General features: G+C 42.4%; 1 protein-coding gene across 2 annotated transcripts in view; it reads right to left on the bottom strand.

The window, feature by feature from the left end:
• Window positions 1-20,221, bottom strand: part of ACER2 (alkaline ceramidase 2) — a 71,995-nt gene that overhangs the window by 10,786 nt on the left and 40,988 nt on the right. For both annotated transcript variants that reach the window (XM_037998359.2, XM_007969130.3), the window contains 3 exons: window positions 16,163-16,277; window positions 15,282-15,423; window positions 5,996-6,133 (listed from right to left, as the gene is read on the bottom strand). In XM_037998359.2, coding sequence (XP_037854287.1) covers window positions 5,996-6,133; window positions 15,282-15,423; window positions 16,163-16,238 — 356 coding nt within the window. In that variant the 5' untranslated portion in view covers window positions 16,239-16,277. The remainder of the gene's footprint in view (window positions 1-5,995; window positions 6,134-15,281; window positions 15,424-16,162; window positions 16,278-20,221) is intronic.

Below are 20,221 nucleotides of genomic sequence, written 5' to 3'. Positions count from 1 at the left end.
GGTTCCCTCTCAAAAAGAGCTCATCTCCTCACCTTGACCCACCCTCTCCTTCTCTCCAGGGCTCAGTCTCCAGGCTTCTTCCGACACTCCATGCCAGCTACTCCATGCCAGACTATAAGTCTCCCCGTGGTGCAAGCTTGTCCAAAGCCGTGGCCCACAGGCTGCATGCCGACCAGGACGGCTTCAAATGAGGCCCAACACAAATTCATAAACTTTCTTAAAACATTATGAGATTTTTTTCTGTGACTTTTTTTTTTTTTTTTTTAGCTCATCAGCTATCATTAGTATATTTTATGTGTGGCCTAAGACAATTTTTCTTCCAATATGGCACAGGAAAACCAAAAGAGCGGACACCCCTGCCTTAGTGCACTCTCAGGGCACCCCGCCATGTTCCTTCATAACTCTCATCACAAGCTGAAACTATGGATTATCTGTGTAACATCTGGTATTAAACTAGCCTAGAGGCCGGGAGCAGTGGCTCACCCCTGTAATCCCAGCACTTTGGGAGGCCAAGATGGGTGGATCACTTGAGGTCAGGAGTTGGAGACCAGCCTGGCCAACGTGGTGATATCCCATCTCTACTAAAAATACAAAAATTAGCCAGGGGTGGTGGCACGCGCCTATAATCTCAGCTACTTGGGAGGCTGAGGCAGGAGAATTGCTTGAACCCAGGTTGCAGAGGTTGCAGAGAGCTCAGATCGCGCCACTGCTCCAGCCTGAGCTTCAAGAGTGAGACTCCATCTCAATAAACAAACAAACAAACAAACCAGCCTAGAAGCCCAATGACAAGAGAAACTACCCCTGTTTTATTCACTAATGCATACTCCATTCCTGGCAACTCTGCCAGGCACTGTTAAATGCTCCCTGAATTAATGGATAAAATTATGAATAACTGGACTCTAATTTGGTAATTTGTAATTTGGGCAGAACATTATTTTTAGATTATTTAAGATTATTGGCCAGGCGTGGTGGCTCACACCTGTAATCCCAGCACTTTGGGAGGCCAAGGCCAGGGAATCACGAGGTCAGGAGATCGAGACCATCCTGGCTAACATGGTGAAACTCCGTATCTACTAAAAATACGAAAAAAAAAATTAGCTGGGCGTGGTGGCGGGCATCTGTAGTCCTACCTACTCTGGAGGCTGAGGCAGGAGAATGGCGTGAACCTGGGAGACAGAGCTTGCAGTGAGCCAAGATCGCGCCACTGCACTCCAGCCTGGGCGACTGAGCAAGACTCTGTCTCAAAAAAATAAATAAATAAAATAAAAAATTAAAATTAAATTAAATTTTTAAAAACACAACAAATTAGCCGGGCATGATGGCATGCATCTGTAGTCCCAGCTACTCGGGAGGCTGAGGCAAGAGAATCGCTTGAACCCAGGAGACGGAGGTTGCAGTGAGCTGAGACAGTGCCACTGCACTCCAGCCTGGGCGACAGAGCGAGACCTCATCTCGGAGAAAAAAAAAAAAGTATTGATTGGGCATCAAATTCTATGCTAGGCATTATAAAATACAAAATAAATAAGCATCTTGCCTTGAATTTAAAAAATAAAATGAAAATAGACAAGAACAAATATCAACAAATACATAGACAATTAGTCTGGGACACGAGGATCCATGAACATCCAATGCAATTAAACCTAGAAAGTTTGGCTTAAGGAACACACCAGAACAGAGAGCAATGTGCTGGAGATGTCCTGCATGGAGGGTATCAACTGAGAGGCAGCATGTCCGGCCATTAGTCACTGCAAGCGCCAGGACAGAGCAGGCTTGGCATGTATGAGGCAGGAGCCGGGCTCTGTAGAGCCTGGTCTCAGGGCAGTCTGTTACTCTTCCTTTCTCTGCTTCTAGAGGAAGCAGGTCCTGCTAAAAGCTGCTGACCAGCCTTATTTGCACTTGGGGTTTGTCCAAAGCTAAGTGGGGGCGGTCCGTTCGGTTTCACTCCCATTTTTCAGGGCTTTTATCAAAATATCAATGTGAAGTGAAAAGTGGGGGACAAAAATCATATGTACAGCAAGACTTTATTCTACAATAGAAAAATCTTGAGAGGAATGTCTACCATTTCTTTTCTTCTTGACCCTTGATTGTATTCTTCCAAATTTTTCTTAACAATAAAATCACTCCTATAATCAGAAAAACTATTTTTTACAATATTATAAATGTATCTGAGTTACTCGGCAATGTACTTAACACCACCAATTTCAGTGTCAGGTCATGACCCAAAATCAGCATAAACTTCTGTTTTCTCATGGTGTAAGGGAGAGGTCAGAAAAGACAATGGAAATACTTCTCAGGAAGCTGATTACAAGAAATGACTAGAAACAAGCCTTAGGAAGAAAAGCTAAAGAGAAAGAGAAAGTGAGAAAACCATTCCTCCTCCAAACGAGCATGCAGTGAGAAACATTCAGCTCAGACATAACATCATTGCGGGTGACAACCAGGGAAGATTCAGGAAAGAGGTGCAAGAGCGATAAGGGCATCCTTTTGTCTGGGTATTTTATCAAAGTAGGGAAACAACCATCTTTTCTTTCTTTTCTTTTCCTGGCTGGGAACTGGTGTGGTAACTGGGACACAGCAGTGAACAAAGAGACCCCATCCCTGCCCATGTGGAGTCAATGTCCAGCAGAGGGGACAGACACCAAACAAAACAATACAAATAATCTAATTACAATCAGGATGGGTGCAATAAAGAAGTTCAGGGTCCTGGAACAGCATACAAATAGTTCAGCCCAAACTGAAGGATGAGTAGAAGTTAGCCAAGCAAGAGGGCCAAAAAAAGGAACTGCATAAGTAAGGAAGGGCCTAGGGCTGACAGGTGCAGGGTCCATGGAAGACACAGAAGGTCAGAGTGGCTGAGGATGGAAGGCAGAGGAGCTTCTTGTGGGAGCAATCAGCTCACAGGGGAAGGCTGGAGCATGTCAAGGATTTGGAATTTCATCTTCACTGCAACATCGACTGGTAGAAAAATGACTATGCTCGGGGCTGGGCGCATGGCTCATGCCTGTGATCCCAGCACTTTGGGAGGCCGAGGAGGGCAGATCATGAGGTCAGGAGATTGAGACCATCCTGGCTAACATGGTGAAACCCCATCTCTACTAAAAATATAAAAAATTAGCCGGGCATGGTGGCGTGTGCCTGTGGTCTCAGCTACTTGAGAGGCTGAGGCAGGAGAATCGCTTGAACTCAGGAGGCAAAGGTAGTAGTGAGCTGAGATCATGCCATTGCACTCCAGCCTGGGTAATAGAGTAGGAGTCTGTCCCAAAACAAAAAAGAAAAATGTGCTCAAATGGCATGTGTGGGGAAGGAGGAAGATGTCAGGCTTGAGTAACTGGGTAAATGGTGCTCCCCTTTTCTGCAACTAGAAATATTGATGAACAGAACCAGAGCTAGAAAAGGCAGATCAGGAATCTGGGTTTGGACAAGTTGAATTTGAGATGCCCGCGATACATGGAATTAGGTTAGGTAGGCAGCTAGACACATAATAGTAGAGTTAAGAGGAAGGACTGGGTTGGAGATATAAGTTTAGGAGTCATCTGCATATGTAAGAGAATTAAAGCCACAGAAGTAGAAGAGATCTTTCAGGGGGACATATAAAGGGAGAAAACAGTGTCTTAATCCATGCAGGCTGTTGTAACAAAATATTGTATACTGAGTGGCTGATAAAAACAGACATTTGTTTCTCATAGTTCTGGAGGCTGGGAAGTCTGAGATAAAGGTCCCAGCAGAATCAGTGTCCGGTGAGAGCCATTCCTTATAGATCACATCTTCTAGCACTGTGTCCTCACATGGTAGAAGGGCCCAGGCAGCTCTCTGGGGCCTCTTTTATAAGAGCACTAATCCCATGTATGAGGGCTCTACCCCCACTGACTTAATCACCTTCCAAAAGGCCCACCTCCTAATATCATTTTAATTAGTATTTCAACATATGAATTCAGGGGAGACACAAACATTCAGACCATAGCAAGCAGGGAGTTGAGGGTGCACCTTAAGGGAGTCCTACATGCAAAGCTGTGTAGAAAAGTAGCAGTCTACGCAAGAAACTGAAAAGGAGCTGCCAAGAGGTAATGGGAAATCCAGGAGGATGTGCTATCACAGGAGCCATGGCGAAGAACATTTCAACCATGGGGAGGAGAACTAATTGGGCAAGCAGCTGAGAGAATAACACATAAGATACAGGGGGGCTGAAAACTGATCACTGGGTGTATAGCCTACAGAGAAGGATTTGGGTATCGAAGTACGGGCAGAAGCCAGATTGGCAAGAGTTGAAGAGCAAATGAGTAAACGGGAGGTGAGGAATAGAGGGAGATTTTTTTTTTGAGATGGAGTCTTGCTGTGTTGCCCAGGCTGGAGTGCAATGGCGTGATCTCCACGCACCTCAACCTCCGCCTCCTGGATTCAAGTGATTCTCCTGCCTCAGCCTCCTGAGTAGCTGGGATTACAGGCATCTGCCACCACACCCAGCTAATTTTTTGTGTTTTTAGCAGAGATGGGGTTTCACCATTTTAGCAGTGATTTTAGCAGAATCCCCTGGGCAGGTTCTGAGGGGTTTTGTTTTGTTTATAGCTTTGTTTATAGCTTTATTGGGGTATACTTCACATATCATAAAATTCCCCTATTTAAAGTGTACAGTTCAGGTCAGGCGTGGTGGCTCACGCCTGTAATCCTAGCACTTTGGGAGGCCAAGGCAGGCGGAATGCCTGAGCTCAGGAGTTCGAGACCACCCTGAGCAACATGGTGAAACCCTGTCTCTACTAAAATGCAAAAAATTGGCCAGGCATGGTAGTAGGCGCCCGTAGTCCCAGCTACTCAGGAGGCTGAGGCAGGAAAATTGCTTGAACCCAGGAGGCGGCAGTTGCAGTGAGCATTGTGCCACTGCACTCCAGCTTGGGCAACAGAGTGAGACTCCATCTTAAAAAAAAAAAAAAAATGTACAGGTCAGTGTGTTTTGGTATCTTCAACCCATTACCACATTCTCATTTTATAATTTTTCCAACACTCAAATAAGAAGCCCTTACTTATTAGTAGTCATTCCCTTTTCTGTCTCCCCTACCACCTCCCTACATCCCTGCTCTAACTCCACCCTCACCCCAACCTCAAGACCAGACTAGCCAACATGGCGAAACCCCATCTCTACTGAAAATACAAAAATGAGCTAGGTGTGGTGGCAGGCACCTGTAATCCTAGATACTCGGGAGGGTGAGGCAGGAGAATTGCTTGAACCCAGGAGGCAGAGGTTGCAGTGAGCCAAGAATGTGACACTGCACTCTAGCCTAGATGACAGAGCGAGGCTCCATCTCAAAAAAAAAAAAAAAAAAAAAAAAAAAAAAAACAAGCATTTTTTAAACGGCTGGAAATAAAAAGAAGTGTTTTCAAAGAGCATGAAAATAAGGGCAGTGATTAGATGTACTTCAGCTGGGTCTAGAAGAGGACAATGACGTACCAAGAAGCGCTAAACGAAAATGTTTCTGGATGTCAACCTGAACTGTGAGTACACAAGTTCCCAAAGGAAAATGCTAGTGCAAAGAGCAAAACCTTTGCCTAATAGATTGTAAATGAGACACTAAGCCTCAAAGAAAGTATCATAGTCAACTGCAGTCCACCTGACGTGCATATTTCCTTATAGATACAAACTCATTTTCCCTGCCCCCTTTCTCTTTTTCCTTTTGTGTGTGAATGCAATAACCTTTCTAGGACTTTTCTTTTCTACAGAATTAAGTCTAGACAGCCCGGTCTAGGCACTGAGATGGTCCTGGTAAGCTAGCTTGTGATCAGTAGGATGCACTGCATCTGCAAAACAGCTGCTCCCCTCTTACTAAAAATGAGATTATTAGCATTTTGAACGAAACCATCAAACCTGCTTCCATCCAACAGCCAGCAACTAACTCTTCATGAGGAATAAAACTCTTCTTCGGCTGCAGGACAGCAAAGAAGCCCCGAGCTGGTGTTTTCCTAGCACAGGGACAGCTAAAGGATAGGCAGGAATGACGGCACCTACCTCTTTAGCTCTGCGATGAGCAGTGCAGTGCAAGGAACTCCCAGGGTCATCAGAGAGATGTTGTTGATGGCAGGCTTGACAAATGCCAGGCACGTCGTAACTGCAGACAGGACACAGACCACCACCTTGAACCTGCCCCTGAATCCATGAAAACAAAACCAAATCCATTAGAAAAGGAATTATTGTTTGTTTGTTTGTTTAATGTTAGCAAGGCACAGGCACCACCAGAAATGCAGGCTGAAACGAAATTCTGTGCTAAGTACCAAGGTTCAAAAAGCCACTCACACTCATTGGCTTAGGAATTCCACTTCAAGGAACTTATCCTTAGGAAATAATCAGAGATTTTCAAAATATTTAGCCATGAGAATGGTAAAATTACAGTCAACCTACATCACTGAGGGTGAGATATGGATAACTGTTTTCTTCGTGCGATTTTTCTATATTTTTTTAGATGTTCGATTTTTCTGTATTTTTTCAGATGTTCTACAGCAGGGTTTAGCAATTTTTTTCTATAAAGGATTTTTGGGTTTGGGCTGGGTATGGTGGCTCACATCTGTAATCCTAGTGCTGTGGGAGGCCAAAGTAGGAGGGTGGCCTGAGCCCAGGAGTTTGAGGTGACAGTGAGCTATAACCTAAAAATAAAATAAATTATATATTTTTTTAATTAAATACATGTTTTTATATGTAAGTGTAGATAAAGAATATCTAATATATAGTTATATTATATATAACTATATTATACATATCTAAATATAGTGTAACTATATGGTTATATATAAGTATAAATATATAATTAAATATATGCATTAATAGGTGTAATCATATTAATCATCAATTATATTTAATAAATCATATATACATACACACACACACAAACACACACACATATATATATAGGTTTTGCAGGTCCTAAGGTCTCTGCCACAGCTACTCAACTCTGTCATTACAGAGAATAAGTAAATGAATGGGCATGGCTGGGAGCCAATAAAACTTGATGTGCAAAACAGAACCCTTTTGGCCCACAGGACGTAGTTTGTCACCCTCTGTTCTACAAAGTGAACATGTATAACTTTCATAAGTAAAACAGAGACCATTCACAAATCATAAAGCATCCTAGTTTAAAAGAAAAACTGTCCTATGTGTCTAGCACACCCAAAAAAAAGTTTTAAGAAAAAATTTCAATAGACTAAGAAAAAATAATCTATATTTACTGACAACCTGCAAGTCTAGTATGCACTGGAATCTACATGGACAAGTTTTTGATATGACAAGTCTTAGACAAATAATTGATACTATCTTCACACCCCTCAGTGGAGGTCATTTCAGTAGAAAGAGCCAGAAGTGGCGACGTGATCCTAGACACGCTTTTTTTTTTCTCCCTGGGACCCATTTCCTTATCTGTAAAACGAAAAGGCTGGACGAGACGATTTCCAAGGCCTCATTCATGACTTAAATTTAGGAGTACATGATTTTCCTGAAGTTTCTGTTATTCCTCATTAGCACAATTTACTTTGGCCAAGAGCCCCTGGAACAGGTCACAGTTAGGAAGCCAATTTGAATGAAATTCCATTATAAAGAAATTAAAGGGCATTGAACCCTCAAAATACAAATTTATCTTTTAAATAGGAAAGCTATTCATCATCAAGGCACAGGAAATCATTGATCAAGCTGCCAACTTTCAGACTGGAATGAACAGGAATTAAAGCTCTGAACTTCTACCAGAGGAAAAAATACATGTGGGAAAGGCTCCAGGCAGCTAATCCTCAGGAGAGGCATGTTTTTCTCCTGGCCTCGGCTGGTGTTCTTCATCTACTGGAGGAAAGGCCGCCCGCTCCAGCCTCAGGGTGACAGCCCACAGCCATCACGTGCAGGGCCCTTGGGGACCCACAAGAACTCTTCCACTGGGTTTGACACACGCCAAGGCAATTTGGCCTTTTCGTTAGGATAAACACACAATCAGAAATGTCCAGAGTGCATCACCTCTCTGTACCCAGTGGTTTAAGAACTAGGCACAGGTCAGAGAGGGCAACAGAGTGATTCAAGGCATAGGTGTTCCAGTGAGACCGATATGCATTCAAATCCTGCTTGCATTACTTAGCAGCTGTGAGACCTTTGGCAAGTAACTCAACTCTTTGAGCCTTTCCCACATAAAAATTAAGACGCTCTGCCTCATAGTGTTCTTGTAAGCATTAACACAGTGCCTGGTACATGTTATGTGCTAATAAAATTCATTATTACTATTATCCTTACCATCATTTTTAAAATAAATACTACTTTAAATAATATTATTGTTGTTGATACCATACTCTCAGGGAAAATGTGACTGAGCTGCTGTTGCAATCACCAAAGGCTCCACAGGGTACTGCCAAATGGTTTAAAGGCAGTAAGCTTAAAAAAAATGGGTTTTTGTTGTTGTTGTTGTTTTGTTTTTGTTTTTTTTTTTAGACAGAGTCTCACTCTGCCACCCAGGCTAGAGAGCAGTGGCACAATCTCAGCTCACTAAAACCTCCGCCTCCTGGGTTCAAGCGATTCTCCTGCCTCAGCCTCCCAAGTAGCTGGGATTACAGGCGCCCACCACCACACTAAGCTAATTTTTGTATTTTTAGTAGAGATGGGGTTTCACCATGCTGGCCAGGCTAGTCTCAAACTCCTGACCTCAGCCTCCCAAAGTGCTGAGATTACAGGCATGAGCCACTGCAGCCAGCTGCAAAACATGCTTTCTTTAGAGAGGTCATCTGCAGACAACTCCCCATGTCAGGTCCAGAAGGTGTACAGGAATGTGCAGGCCAACAAAGACATCCTGTGACCACAAACAGCCGGGAAAAGTAAACAGAAGCCATGTGGGCAGCAGAAAGACAGCCAGCCAGCCCAGCAGACCCCAGAGTCAACAGAGGCCCTGGGTACAAGAGAGCTAGAAATATCCAGGAGTAAGTGGCCCTAACAGGGTGTTTTTCTAAACTGTGATTGATGACAGCCTCTGGTCCTGTTTTCAACTTTCCAGCCCATTAGGGTCTCACACTGAAACACAAGGTCAGGAAACCCTTAGCACCACTGCTTCCTGTATTCTGTAATCCAAAATCTAATAACCCAGTACCATCATCAAAATATTTTCATAGTAAAGCTGCTACTGTTATCATTAACTACCCTTTAAAGCAGTGGTTTTCAAGCCTATATCCTGTGTCCTTTTTTACCAAAGTAAAACTTTGTTTTCAGGCTTGAAAACTACTATCATTGGCTTTTTTACCAAAGTAAAAAGGGACACAGGGTATCGGCTTGAAAACCACTATCACTGGCTACCCTTTAAAGCAGTGGTAATTTCATTTCTGAAATGAAATAAAATTTATAGATGATAAAACCTCCCATCATAATGACCACCAAAAATATGTCCACAAGATTTCTAAATGTCACATAGGAATTGGAAATGTCCCTGGTTAAGATCTACTGCTATAAGCTACCAAAACTTAATCTATTTAGAACAGCCAGCCCTTGATAGTCACAGCACTATAGCATTTGGTCATGAAAGGGACCTCAGAGGGGTTGTCCAACCCTGTTATTTTATAACTAAAGCACTAAGGCCCAGAGAGTTTAAGATTCCAGCCTCAAGTCATCCAGCAAGAATTCTAGCAGGGCGGGCAGATCCCAGACTGCTCCCTTGCTATTCAAGATTCAAAAAATAAAGTAGATTATAAACTGAAGGCTGTCCTGATATTTTCTAAAGATAAAATCATAAAAACTACAGAAGAATAAATTATTTAAGAAGTGGATACAAGGTTGGGCACAGTGGCTCATGCCTGTTATCCCAGCACTTTGGGAGGCCAAAGTGGGAGGATCTCTTGAGCCCAGGAGTTTGAGACCAGCCTGGGCAACACGATAAAACCTTGTCTCTACAAAAAAAAAAAAACAAAAATTAGCCAGGTGCAGTGACAGGCAGCTGTGGTCCCAGTCACTTGGGAGGATGAGGTAGGAGGATCACGTGAGCACAGGAGCCAGAGGTTGCAGTGAGCTGTGATCGTGCCACTGCACTCCAGCCTGGGCAATAGAGTGAGATCCTGTCTCCAAAAAACAAAACAAAACAAAATAGATACAATTAGCCTACAATAGTTCCTTGTTCTCATTTTTTTCTCAAAATAAAAATATCTAAAAATTATTAATAACATCAGCAATTGAGTATATGTCCTGAAGAGTCTCAGGACATTCTAGGCAAGATGAAAGAAAGTTTTTTTTCTAAAAACCCAACATTTATATCCTATTGACATAATGAACATTAATAATTTCCGTATATAAAATATGTGCAACTATTATATATCAATAAAAAATTCAGGCCAGGCGCAGTGGCTCATGCCTGTAATCCCAGCACTTTGTGAGGCCAAGGCAAGCGGATCTCTTGAGGTCAGGAGTTCGAGACCAGCCTGGCCAATCTGGTGAAACCCTGTCTCTACTAAAAATACAAAAATTAGCTGGGCGTGGTGGCAGGTGCCTGTAATTCTAGCTACTCGGGAGAATGAGGTAGGAGAATCGCTTGAACCCAGGAGGCAGAGGTTTCAGTGAGCCAAGATCACACCACTGTTCTCGCTTGGGCGACAGAGTAAGACTTCATCTCAAAAACAAACAAACAAAAAAACAAAAAACAGAAAAAAAAGAACCACTTGTCCATAAGCCATTCATAATAACCACCAGAACCTATTGAGTCTTTACTCTGTGTGAGCCATTGTACCTTATGTAATTTTCTCATGTATTTCTGACCGCATCAGGAAGATACTTTTGTCATCTCCACTTTACAGACAAGCAAAATGGGGTCCCAGAGCCTTTTTTTTTAAGTGAATTGTTATTCAAAGCCATGTTGCCTAATCCAAACTCACTTAGCCACCACACTCTACTGTCTCTTCTCCAAAAATCTCATATTAAAACGATTTTTAATGTGTGTTTAGAATATTCCAGCTAAGGCCAGATGTGGTGGCTCATGTCTGTAATCCCAGCACTTTGGGAGGCCAATGCGGGCAGATCACCTGAGGTGAGGAGTTCAAGACCAGCCTGACCAACATGGCAAAACCCCGTCTCTACTAAAAACACAAAAATCAGCCACATGTGGTGGCATGCGCCTGGAATCCCAGCGACTCAGGAGGCTGAGGCAGGAGAATCGCTTGAACCTGGGAGGCAAAGGTTGCAGTGAGCCGAGATCGTGCTACTGCACTCCAGCCTGGGCAATAAGAGTGAAACTCTTGTCTCAAAAAAAAAGAGAAAGAAACAAAAAAGAATATTCTAGCAAAGTCTAGATCAAGAAGAAATGAAAAAGAAAAAGAAAAAAGAAAAGAAAAGAAAAGAAAAGAAAAAAGGAAGGAAGGGAGGGGCAGAGGGAGGGAGGGGCAGGCAGGCAGGCAGATAGGAGGGAGGGAGGGAGGGAGGGAGGGAAGGGAGAAAGAAAGAAAAGGAGATAATTTGTTTACTATTTGGTAAGTTCAGGCAGATAAACCAGAAATCCTTGATCTACAGAAATCCTGATTTTGACATGATTTTTTCGGTCTGGTCTGCCACTTCCACTGCAGAGCTGCCACCTGTCCCATGTCATGGGGAGTGAAGTACATGTAAAGGGGCTTGGCCTTTTTGCCCTCCCTGGTCACTGGAAAATTGAAGATGTGCAAATAGAGTTGAAATCTTTACTTTTTCCTTAACATGCACCTTTTATTTCTTTGCTCATTAAAATTTTCAATGTCCATTATCTCCATCAATTTGTATGCATATCTCAGAAATGCTAGGCAGAACTCTCCTCTCCATGCCCCAGGCAGTCAGGAAAGCTAACTTTGACTGAGCCCTCTCCATATTGCTTAGTATTATGCTAAGTGCACTACAGGATCGTCTCAAAGATGAACACTATTGTTTACTTAATTTTATAGACAAGGAAATAGAAAGAGTCAAGACAAGTCATACAGTTCGCAAGTTGTAAAGCTAGGATTCAACCCGGATTGTTTCCAAAGCCAGGGATATATACACATATGGTATCCAGTGCCTCCAGAGGAGGACAGAGTGGCTATATCATCACATCTTCCCCAGAGAAATGCTGCAGGCTGCTGGTGATGAAAAACTCCCAACAGTCACAGACAACTCTGCCTCACAATGTGTTTTCATTATTTTTTTCTATTTTTTTAAATGAGGTTTCACTGTGTTGCCCAGGCTGGGCTCAAGCTCCTGGGCTCAAGAAATCTTCCTGCCTCAGCTTCCTGAGTGGCTGGGACTATAGGCGTGCACCACCTCAACAGGCTCTGTTTTCATTATTAAAGTTGGTAAGCTTTAACTACCAATGTCATCACCCCATTTTCTTCTTTCCTGCTCAAACAACATTCCCCCTACCTCCAAGAACCCAGAAAAGAAAAGAAAAAGAAGTTTTCTATAAGTAATACATTAAAAACTGTCCCTTGGAATTTCAACCCAGGCCTCCAGAATGCCACAAATACATCAAACCTTTATTCCCATTTCTTCAATTTCTTACTCAGACTTGAAAAATAAGTTATCTGAAAAAGTCATTCCTCAGTTCTCAATGTAACATACACCAGGTTTAGAGAAAGCATGGCGGTGACTGGTGGGTACCTTTCAAGACAGAAGGAAAAGTCAAAGGGTAAATGGCTTGTTTCTCAGGCAGAGTCAAAAGGTCCCTACCTGCAGAACCACCTCATGACCCTACCTGGTGCCCTCTACCTCCACCTGCATCCTTAACCCCTTCCCTGCCTCCCAAGGCTTCTCTTAAAGTTGAACAAGGAAACTAAACATGACTGGAAACTGGTGACAGCATAAACCAACCTGGCCACATTTGAAAGCATATTTTCCCTGCTGATTAAAAGGCCTCACCAAGATGGAGAACCACTTTTCATCTGAGATGAGGGACTTCTACTTGTAAACAGCCTTTCTCTGTCTCTCATTCCCTTGCTCTCTTTCTCTCTCTCTCTCTCTCTCTCTCTCCCCGCCCCACCCCCACCCCCACCCTTTCACTCTCTCGCTTTTATTTTCTGATAAGTAACCTTCTTGAGAGTACTTCTATCTGCTAGTGGATACTCAGAGATAATACTATTCAATTCAGATCCTGCTTCCTAGAATAAGATTGTACAGCGAATCCAATTAAAGTATGTTTTCTCCCTATCTCATTTCAAAATAAATATTTAGTATTAAAAATTAGGCCATGGCCAAGTGCGGAGGCTCACACCTATAATCCCAGCACTTTGGGAGGCCAAGAGGGGAAGATCACTTGAACCCAGGAGTTTGAGACCAGCCTGGGCAACATGACAAGACCCTGTCTCTATTAAAAAAAAAAAAATTAGGCCAGGTGCAGTGGTTCACATCTGTAGTCCCAGCACTTTCGGAGGCCAAGGTGGACAGATTGCTTGAGCCCAGGAGTTCAAGACCAGCCTGGGCAACATAACAAGGCCCCTTCTCTATAAAAAAATCCAAAAATTAGCCAGGCATAGTGGCGTGCACCTGTAGTCCCAGTTCCTGGGGAGGCTGAGGTGGGAGGATCACCTGAGCCTGGGGAGGTTGAGGTGGCATTTAGCCAGGACTGCTCCACTGCACTGCAGCCTGGGCACAGAGTCAGATGAAAGAAAAGAAAGAAAAGAAGGAAGGAAGGAAGGGAGGAAGGGAAGGGGAGGGGAGGGAAAGGAAGGGAAGGGAGGGAAAGGAAAGGGAGGGAAGGGAGGGAAAGGAAAGGGAGGGAAGGGAGGGAAGGAGGGGAAGGGAAAGAAGGGAAGGAAGGAAAAGAAGGAAAGGAAAAAAAGATAGGAAAGAAAGAGAAAGAAAGGGAGAAAAGGAGAAAGAAAGAGAGAGAAAGAAAGAGGAAGGAAAGAAAGAAAAAGAGAAAGAAAGAGAGAGAAAGCAAGAAAGCAAGCAAGAAAGATTAATGTGTTAATTTTGTAAAAAAAAAAAAAAAAAAAAGGTCAACCAGTCAGATGAAAGGTAAAAGCGGCTGTTCCTCTCTGCTGCAATGCCCAAGAACAGCCAATGGCTGTAGTTAGGTGTCCTCACCTCCCAGGCATTTTTGTGCTAATACAAAAACATACTCAGAAAGAGTTTAGTTCATTCATTCTAAAATTAGGATATCACATATACAATTATATAATGTGCCCCTTGCAGCCAGCATTTTTCATAGACGCTTCTCCATTTCAGTCACAGATAGCAGCCTTAGTTCTCAGCAGCTGCACAGCTCCTGTTCCTTTTCAGAGTGCCAGTAAAACTGTAATGAATTATTTTCTTTTCCTGATATAACTCTTCCATGGGCACATACCGTTTGCTTCACTGAATCCATTGTTTTAGACTATTTAGCCATATATGTATATTTTGACAAAACAGTGTTCTACAGAAAATGTGGGTAATATGTTCCACGAGCGTTTCTCATCTTTATTGGGCTGAATCTCCTCTGTGCCTCTAGATAGTAACAAACCTCACATAGCTCCTCAGAAAGACTTTCTCTGACCAAACTCTAAATCAGCAAACTAAGTCACCACTATACCCTTATCAGCTTCACTTTTTATCACAGTATCTGACATATCCTAACATTATATTATTTACTTGTTTGCTTGTTGATTTGTAATCTCCCCAACTTCAGTGTAAGCTCATTAGACTCTGCTGTTTTGTTTACTGTGATATTCCAGTGCCTAGAAAAATACATAGTAAAATACAAGTGTTGAAAAATATTTACTGGATGAATACCTGTATAACCCTAACACAATGGCTATTAAAATGCATCCCTTCCTGAAATTCTGGGTTTCCAATTTGAACATATATACAGTATATGAGTGTGTGTATGTGTGCACACGTACACACAGGTGCACAGCTCTCATCGGAAGCAAAAAAAAAAAAAAGACAACTTGAAAACTACAGTATCTGTAGCTCCAAGAACCAGTTCATTAGTCTGGATTCTACTTCGGATGTATAAAACTGGTAGAGTTGGATTAGTCTCAAGGAAATGTTCTAGCAGAAAATCAAAGAGTATTGAATAACCATTCAGTAATGCCGCCTCCACTGAAGGTCTTTCCACTCTCACTCATATCAAACAAGGGCACTATTTGACTTTTGTCCCTAATGTTATATCAGTTCTTCCCCAAGCATTATTAAAATTCCCTCTCTAATCTGTCAGTTTACTTATATTGTCAGATCATCAAAACAATCAACAGATATTGAACAAGAATATGATAAGCTCATCACTAGACTGAGTTCAATCATGTGCTATTTTTCTTCATATATACATTGTTATATTGGATACTGTACCTAGTGGTAAATGCAAAAATGTTTAGTGCAAGCTTACCGGTCATTCCGAAAGATCTTTGGTAGATACCTTCTGGGGAACCACATGGCCAAAGCACACATCAGAACCCAAAGGATTGCAAGTTCATCAAGCATCTGACCCAGGAAACTAAGGGTTGCATGGAAGTAGACGGATCCAATTCCTAGAATCAATTACAACCAATAAAAAAAGGTCACCACAGAAGAGACACAAATTCAATACACTGCTTAAGGATAGTCCTTTCACCAATAGTTATCACAGTCACCAGATCACTCTCTCCCTCTGAAAAAAGAAACTGAAGAAAGAAACTCACACCACCCAGGCATGCACGCCTCAAGTCTAGAAAGAGGATTTCAACTAGGGCCCAAATATCAGCACATCAGAACTTTAACAGCTCCACAGTTAAACACATTCTGTCTTCATCCACTGAGCCTTTCTGGGAAGAGGCAGTAAATAAAATTCAACAGTCCCTCACTGTTAAGAATTCCCAGCCTGCCTGTAGGAGGAAATGGAAATGACACAAGTATTTCACAAAACAATGAGGGATCAAACATCTACATTTTCTTATTTAATTTTAGTCCATTAGAAACCAGTCTCCCCAGAGATCAATTGTTTCATAAGACTTTCTTCAGACGTTCAGAAAATTGCACTGGCATAGCCCCAATAGCTACTACACAAATGAAGTCTCAAATGCACGCAAGTGATAGTAATGCCAAGCTTGTTATCAAGCCTGCATTCAAGAGTCCTTTTGCCATCAAGTAAGTGGGAAAAAAAGTTTGCTAAGACCTCAGAGTGACTTTAGTTTACAAAACATTATGTTCAAAGGGGACAGGAAGTGTGTGGGATTCCTTCTACCCTCCCAACACCCTGTTAAGTCCGTGTTCCCAAACGACTCCACTTACCCACTACAACTAAAAGAGTCCAGATTAAGTAGATGCCGCTGTTGAAGCATGTTGCATACTGACGAAACAAGCACATGCAGATGGGCGGTAAAATGAAAAATAAGACATTGCTGATCTGCAGGAAAAAAATGTAAAACAGAAAGATGAGAATTAAGTAAAAAAGGCAAAAAATAAAGTGGCCTCTTCTAAGTATGTCCTTGCAAACTGGGATAAACGTGGTCATATATCTTGTTTAAGCTCTTGCACGTTTTTTCTTTCTTTTTTCTTTGAGATGGAGTCTCACTCTGTCACCCAGGCTGGAAGGCTGAAGTGCAGCGGCACAATCTCGGCTCGCTGCAACCTCTACCTCCCGAGTTCAAGCAATTCTCCTGCCTCAGCCTCCCGAGTAGCTGGGACTACAGGCACCCACCACCATGCCTGGCTAATTTTTGTATTTTCAGTAAGACAAGGTTTCACCATGGTGGCCAGGCTGGTCTTGAACTCCTGACCTCAGATGATCTGCCTGCCTCAGCCTCCCAATGTGCTGGGATTGCAGGTATGAGCCACCACACCCAGCCTCTTACACTTTTTTTGACTATATATACACAATTAGGAGAACTTAAAACTTTTAAAATGACCATTTAAGGGGCTCCCCGCTGCTTCTTTGATCATAGGAGCAGCTATAAAAGCACTGCAGTCTATCAAAGCTGCCCAAGCTCCTCTTGATTCAATGAACCAGTAATTCTCATTGCAACGTTAATTATGAATCCTTCTAATTTACTTGCACTTACTTTTTTTTCATAATCTTTTTTTAAGAGACTTGGTCTAGTTATGCTGTCCAGGCTGGGCTGAAGTGATCCTCCCACCACAGCCTCCCAAGTAGCTGGGACTAGGCACATGCCACCATGCCTGGCTGCATTTACTTTTTTTGTTTGTTTGTTTGTTTTTGAGACAGAGTTTGTTTCTTATAGCCCAGGCTGGAATTCTTCGGCGCGATCTCATCTCACTGCAACCTCCGACTCCCAGGTTCAAGCAATTATTCTGCCTCAGCCTCCTGAGTACCTGGGATTACAGGCACCCACCACCACACCCAGCTAATTTTTGTATTTTTAGTACAGACGGGGTTTCACCATGTTGGCCAGGCTGGTCTCAAACTCCTGACCTCAGGTGATCCACTTGCTTCAGGCCTCCCAAAGCGCTGGGATTATAGGCATGAGCCACTGTGCCCACTCGCATTTGCATTTTTAAAGATAAAGTCTGCATTAAGTAAGGTTAAAAAAAAAAAAAAAAAAAAAAAAAAAAAGTTTAATGACGGCATCAAAAAGACTAGACATTGTCCAGCTCCCAGTGATACTCCCCAGCCAGGCTAGCCTTTTCCCCTGGGCCTACACAAAGTGAGGACTCTTTCTAGTTTCCCCCTTAGTCGCCCTTTGTCCGCCTTCTCATTCTAACCAAAACTTATTTTTAAGTACAGATTATATTTGAAAGTTTCTTCCCAGCTTTAAAATGGTATCATTTTATCTTGCAGACTTTGGTATGGATTTAAGCCTCTCTGTTATGTCTCCATGGGCATTCAACTTTTTAAAAATTTTAATAATCTATCTGATTTAATGCAGTGTACTCAAAATATTGTCATTTGAACATGTAATCACTATTAAATATCATTAATGAGATAGTTTCCTTTTTTTTTTTCCTTAGAGACAGGGTATTACTTACTCTGTCAACCAGGCTAGAGTGCAGTGGCGGGATCAGCTCGCTGCAGCCTCCAACTTCCAGGTTTAAGGGAGCCTCCTGTCTCAGCCTCTTGAATAGCCAGGATTACAGGCATGTACCACCATGCCTGACTTTATTATTATTACTTTTTTTTGGTAGAGATGGGGGTCTCACTATGTTGCCCAGGGTGATCTCACACTCCTGGCCTCAAGCAATTCTCCTGCCTCAGCCTCCCAAAATGCTGGGATTATAGGCATGAGTCACCATGCCCAGTCTAGTTTATCACTGCTCCCAGCCTAGTTTACATTATTTTGTTCACATGAAAGCCTTGAAGATCAGTGTAAATTTCACAAACCTCAGTTTGGGCTAGACACATTTCCTGTGCTCAACAGTCAGCTACATGTGGCCAGTGACTGTCATATTGGAACCTCCTCCCTAATTTTTTTTTTTTTTTGAGACGGAGTCTCGCTGTGTTGCCCAGGCTGGAGTGCAGTGGCACATCTCAGCTCACTGCAAGCTCTGCCTCCCAGGTTCATGCCATTCTCCTGCCTCAGCCTTCCGAGTAGCTGGGACTACAGGTGCCTGCCACCACACCCAGCTAATTTTTTTTGTATTTTTAGTAGAGACGGGGTTTCGCCATGTTAGCCAGGATGGTCTCAATCTCCTGACCTCGTGATCCGCCCGCCTCGGCCTCCCAAAGCGCTGGGATTACAGGCATGAGTCACCACGTCCGGCCCTCATCCCTAATTTTTGTAACTTACTTTTTGTTTGGTTGATTTTGGGGTTTTTTGTTTCACAGACTCATAGCCTTTTTTTTTTTTTTTTCCCTGAACTTTAAAAAATTGAGGTGAAATTCACATACCATAAAGCTAACCATTTTAAAGTGTACAATTCAGTGGCATTTAGTACATTCATAATGGGCAACCATCACCTCTATCTAGTTCCAAAATGTTTTCATCACCCCAAAAAGAAACACTATTCACATTAAGCAGTCACTCCTCATTTCTCCCTCCCTCAGCCCCTGGCAACCACCAATCTGCCTTTTGTCTCTATGATTTTACCTGTTCTAAATATTCACATAAGTGGAATCATACAATATATGACCTTTTGTATCTAGCTTATTTTTTCACTTAGCATAATGTTTTTAAGGTTCATCCATATTACAGCATGTACCAGTACCTTATTCTTCTTTATGGCTGAATAACATTCCATTGAAAGGATATACTACATTTAGTCTATCTATTCATACATTAATGGTTGCTGGGTACTATGGTCTCAATGTGTCACCCCCACACACAAAATTCACATGTTAAAACTTAATCATCAATATGACAGTATCATTATTTGCCACATAATGACATTTCAGTCAACGATGAGCCACATATATGACAGTGGACCCATATTATAATGGAGCTTTTATGCCACATTTTTCCAGGTTTAGATAGGCTTAAATACACAAATATTTACTGTTGTGTTACAGTTGCCTACAGTGTCCAGTACAGTAACATGTTGTACAGGTTTACAGCCTATGAGCAATAGGCCATACCACATAGCCTGGGTGTGTACAAAGCTATACCATCTAGGTTTGTGTAAGTATGGTCTATAATGTTATAGAATGACAAAATCTCCTGACAATACATTTCTCAGAACGTATCCCCATCACACAACTGTACTAAGAGGTGAGGCCTTTGGAGGTGTTAAATTGGATTAGTGCTCTTCTAACAGAGGTCTGATGGAGGTATTCACCCTTCCTACCATATGAGAGTGTAGCATATACTCCGTCTTTGAAGCAGGGAGCCCTTGCCAGACCCCCAACCTGCTGGCACCTTGATCTTGGACCTTCCAGCCTCTAGAACTGTAAGAAATGAATTTTTGTTATTATAAATTACCCAGTCTAAGATGTTTTGTTATAGCAGCATGAACGGACTAAGGCACTGGCTGGTATACTAATTCCATTTTTAACTTTTTAAGGAACGACCAAACATTTTCCCACAGCAGTATTTTTATATAATTTATAATTTTTATTTATTTATTTATTTATTTTTTTGAGATGGAGTCTCACTCTGTCGCCCAGGCTGGAGTACAGTAGCAAAATCTTGGCTAGCTGCAACCTCTGTCTCCCAGGTTCAAGCAATTCTCCTGATTCAGCATCCCCCAAGTAGCTGGGACTACAGGCGAGTGCCATCACGCCCATCTAATTTTTCGTATTTTTAGCAGCGAACCAGGTTTCACCATGTTGGCCAAGCTGGTCTTGAACTCCTGACCTCAAGTGATCAACCCACCTCGGCCTCCCAAAGTGCTGGGACGAAAGGCATAAGCCACCACACCTGGCCCAAACAGTTTCTTTAAATGTGCATATTAGAAGCA

The sequence above is a fragment of the Chlorocebus sabaeus genome, chromosome 12, assembly GCF_047675955.1.
Source record: "Chlorocebus sabaeus isolate Y175 chromosome 12, mChlSab1.0.hap1, whole genome shotgun sequence".
Taxonomy (NCBI): Eukaryota; Metazoa; Chordata; class Mammalia; order Primates; family Cercopithecidae; genus Chlorocebus; species Chlorocebus sabaeus.
Note: the sequence above shows the minus strand (reverse complement) of the source record. Positions and strands in the feature narration are given on the sequence as shown.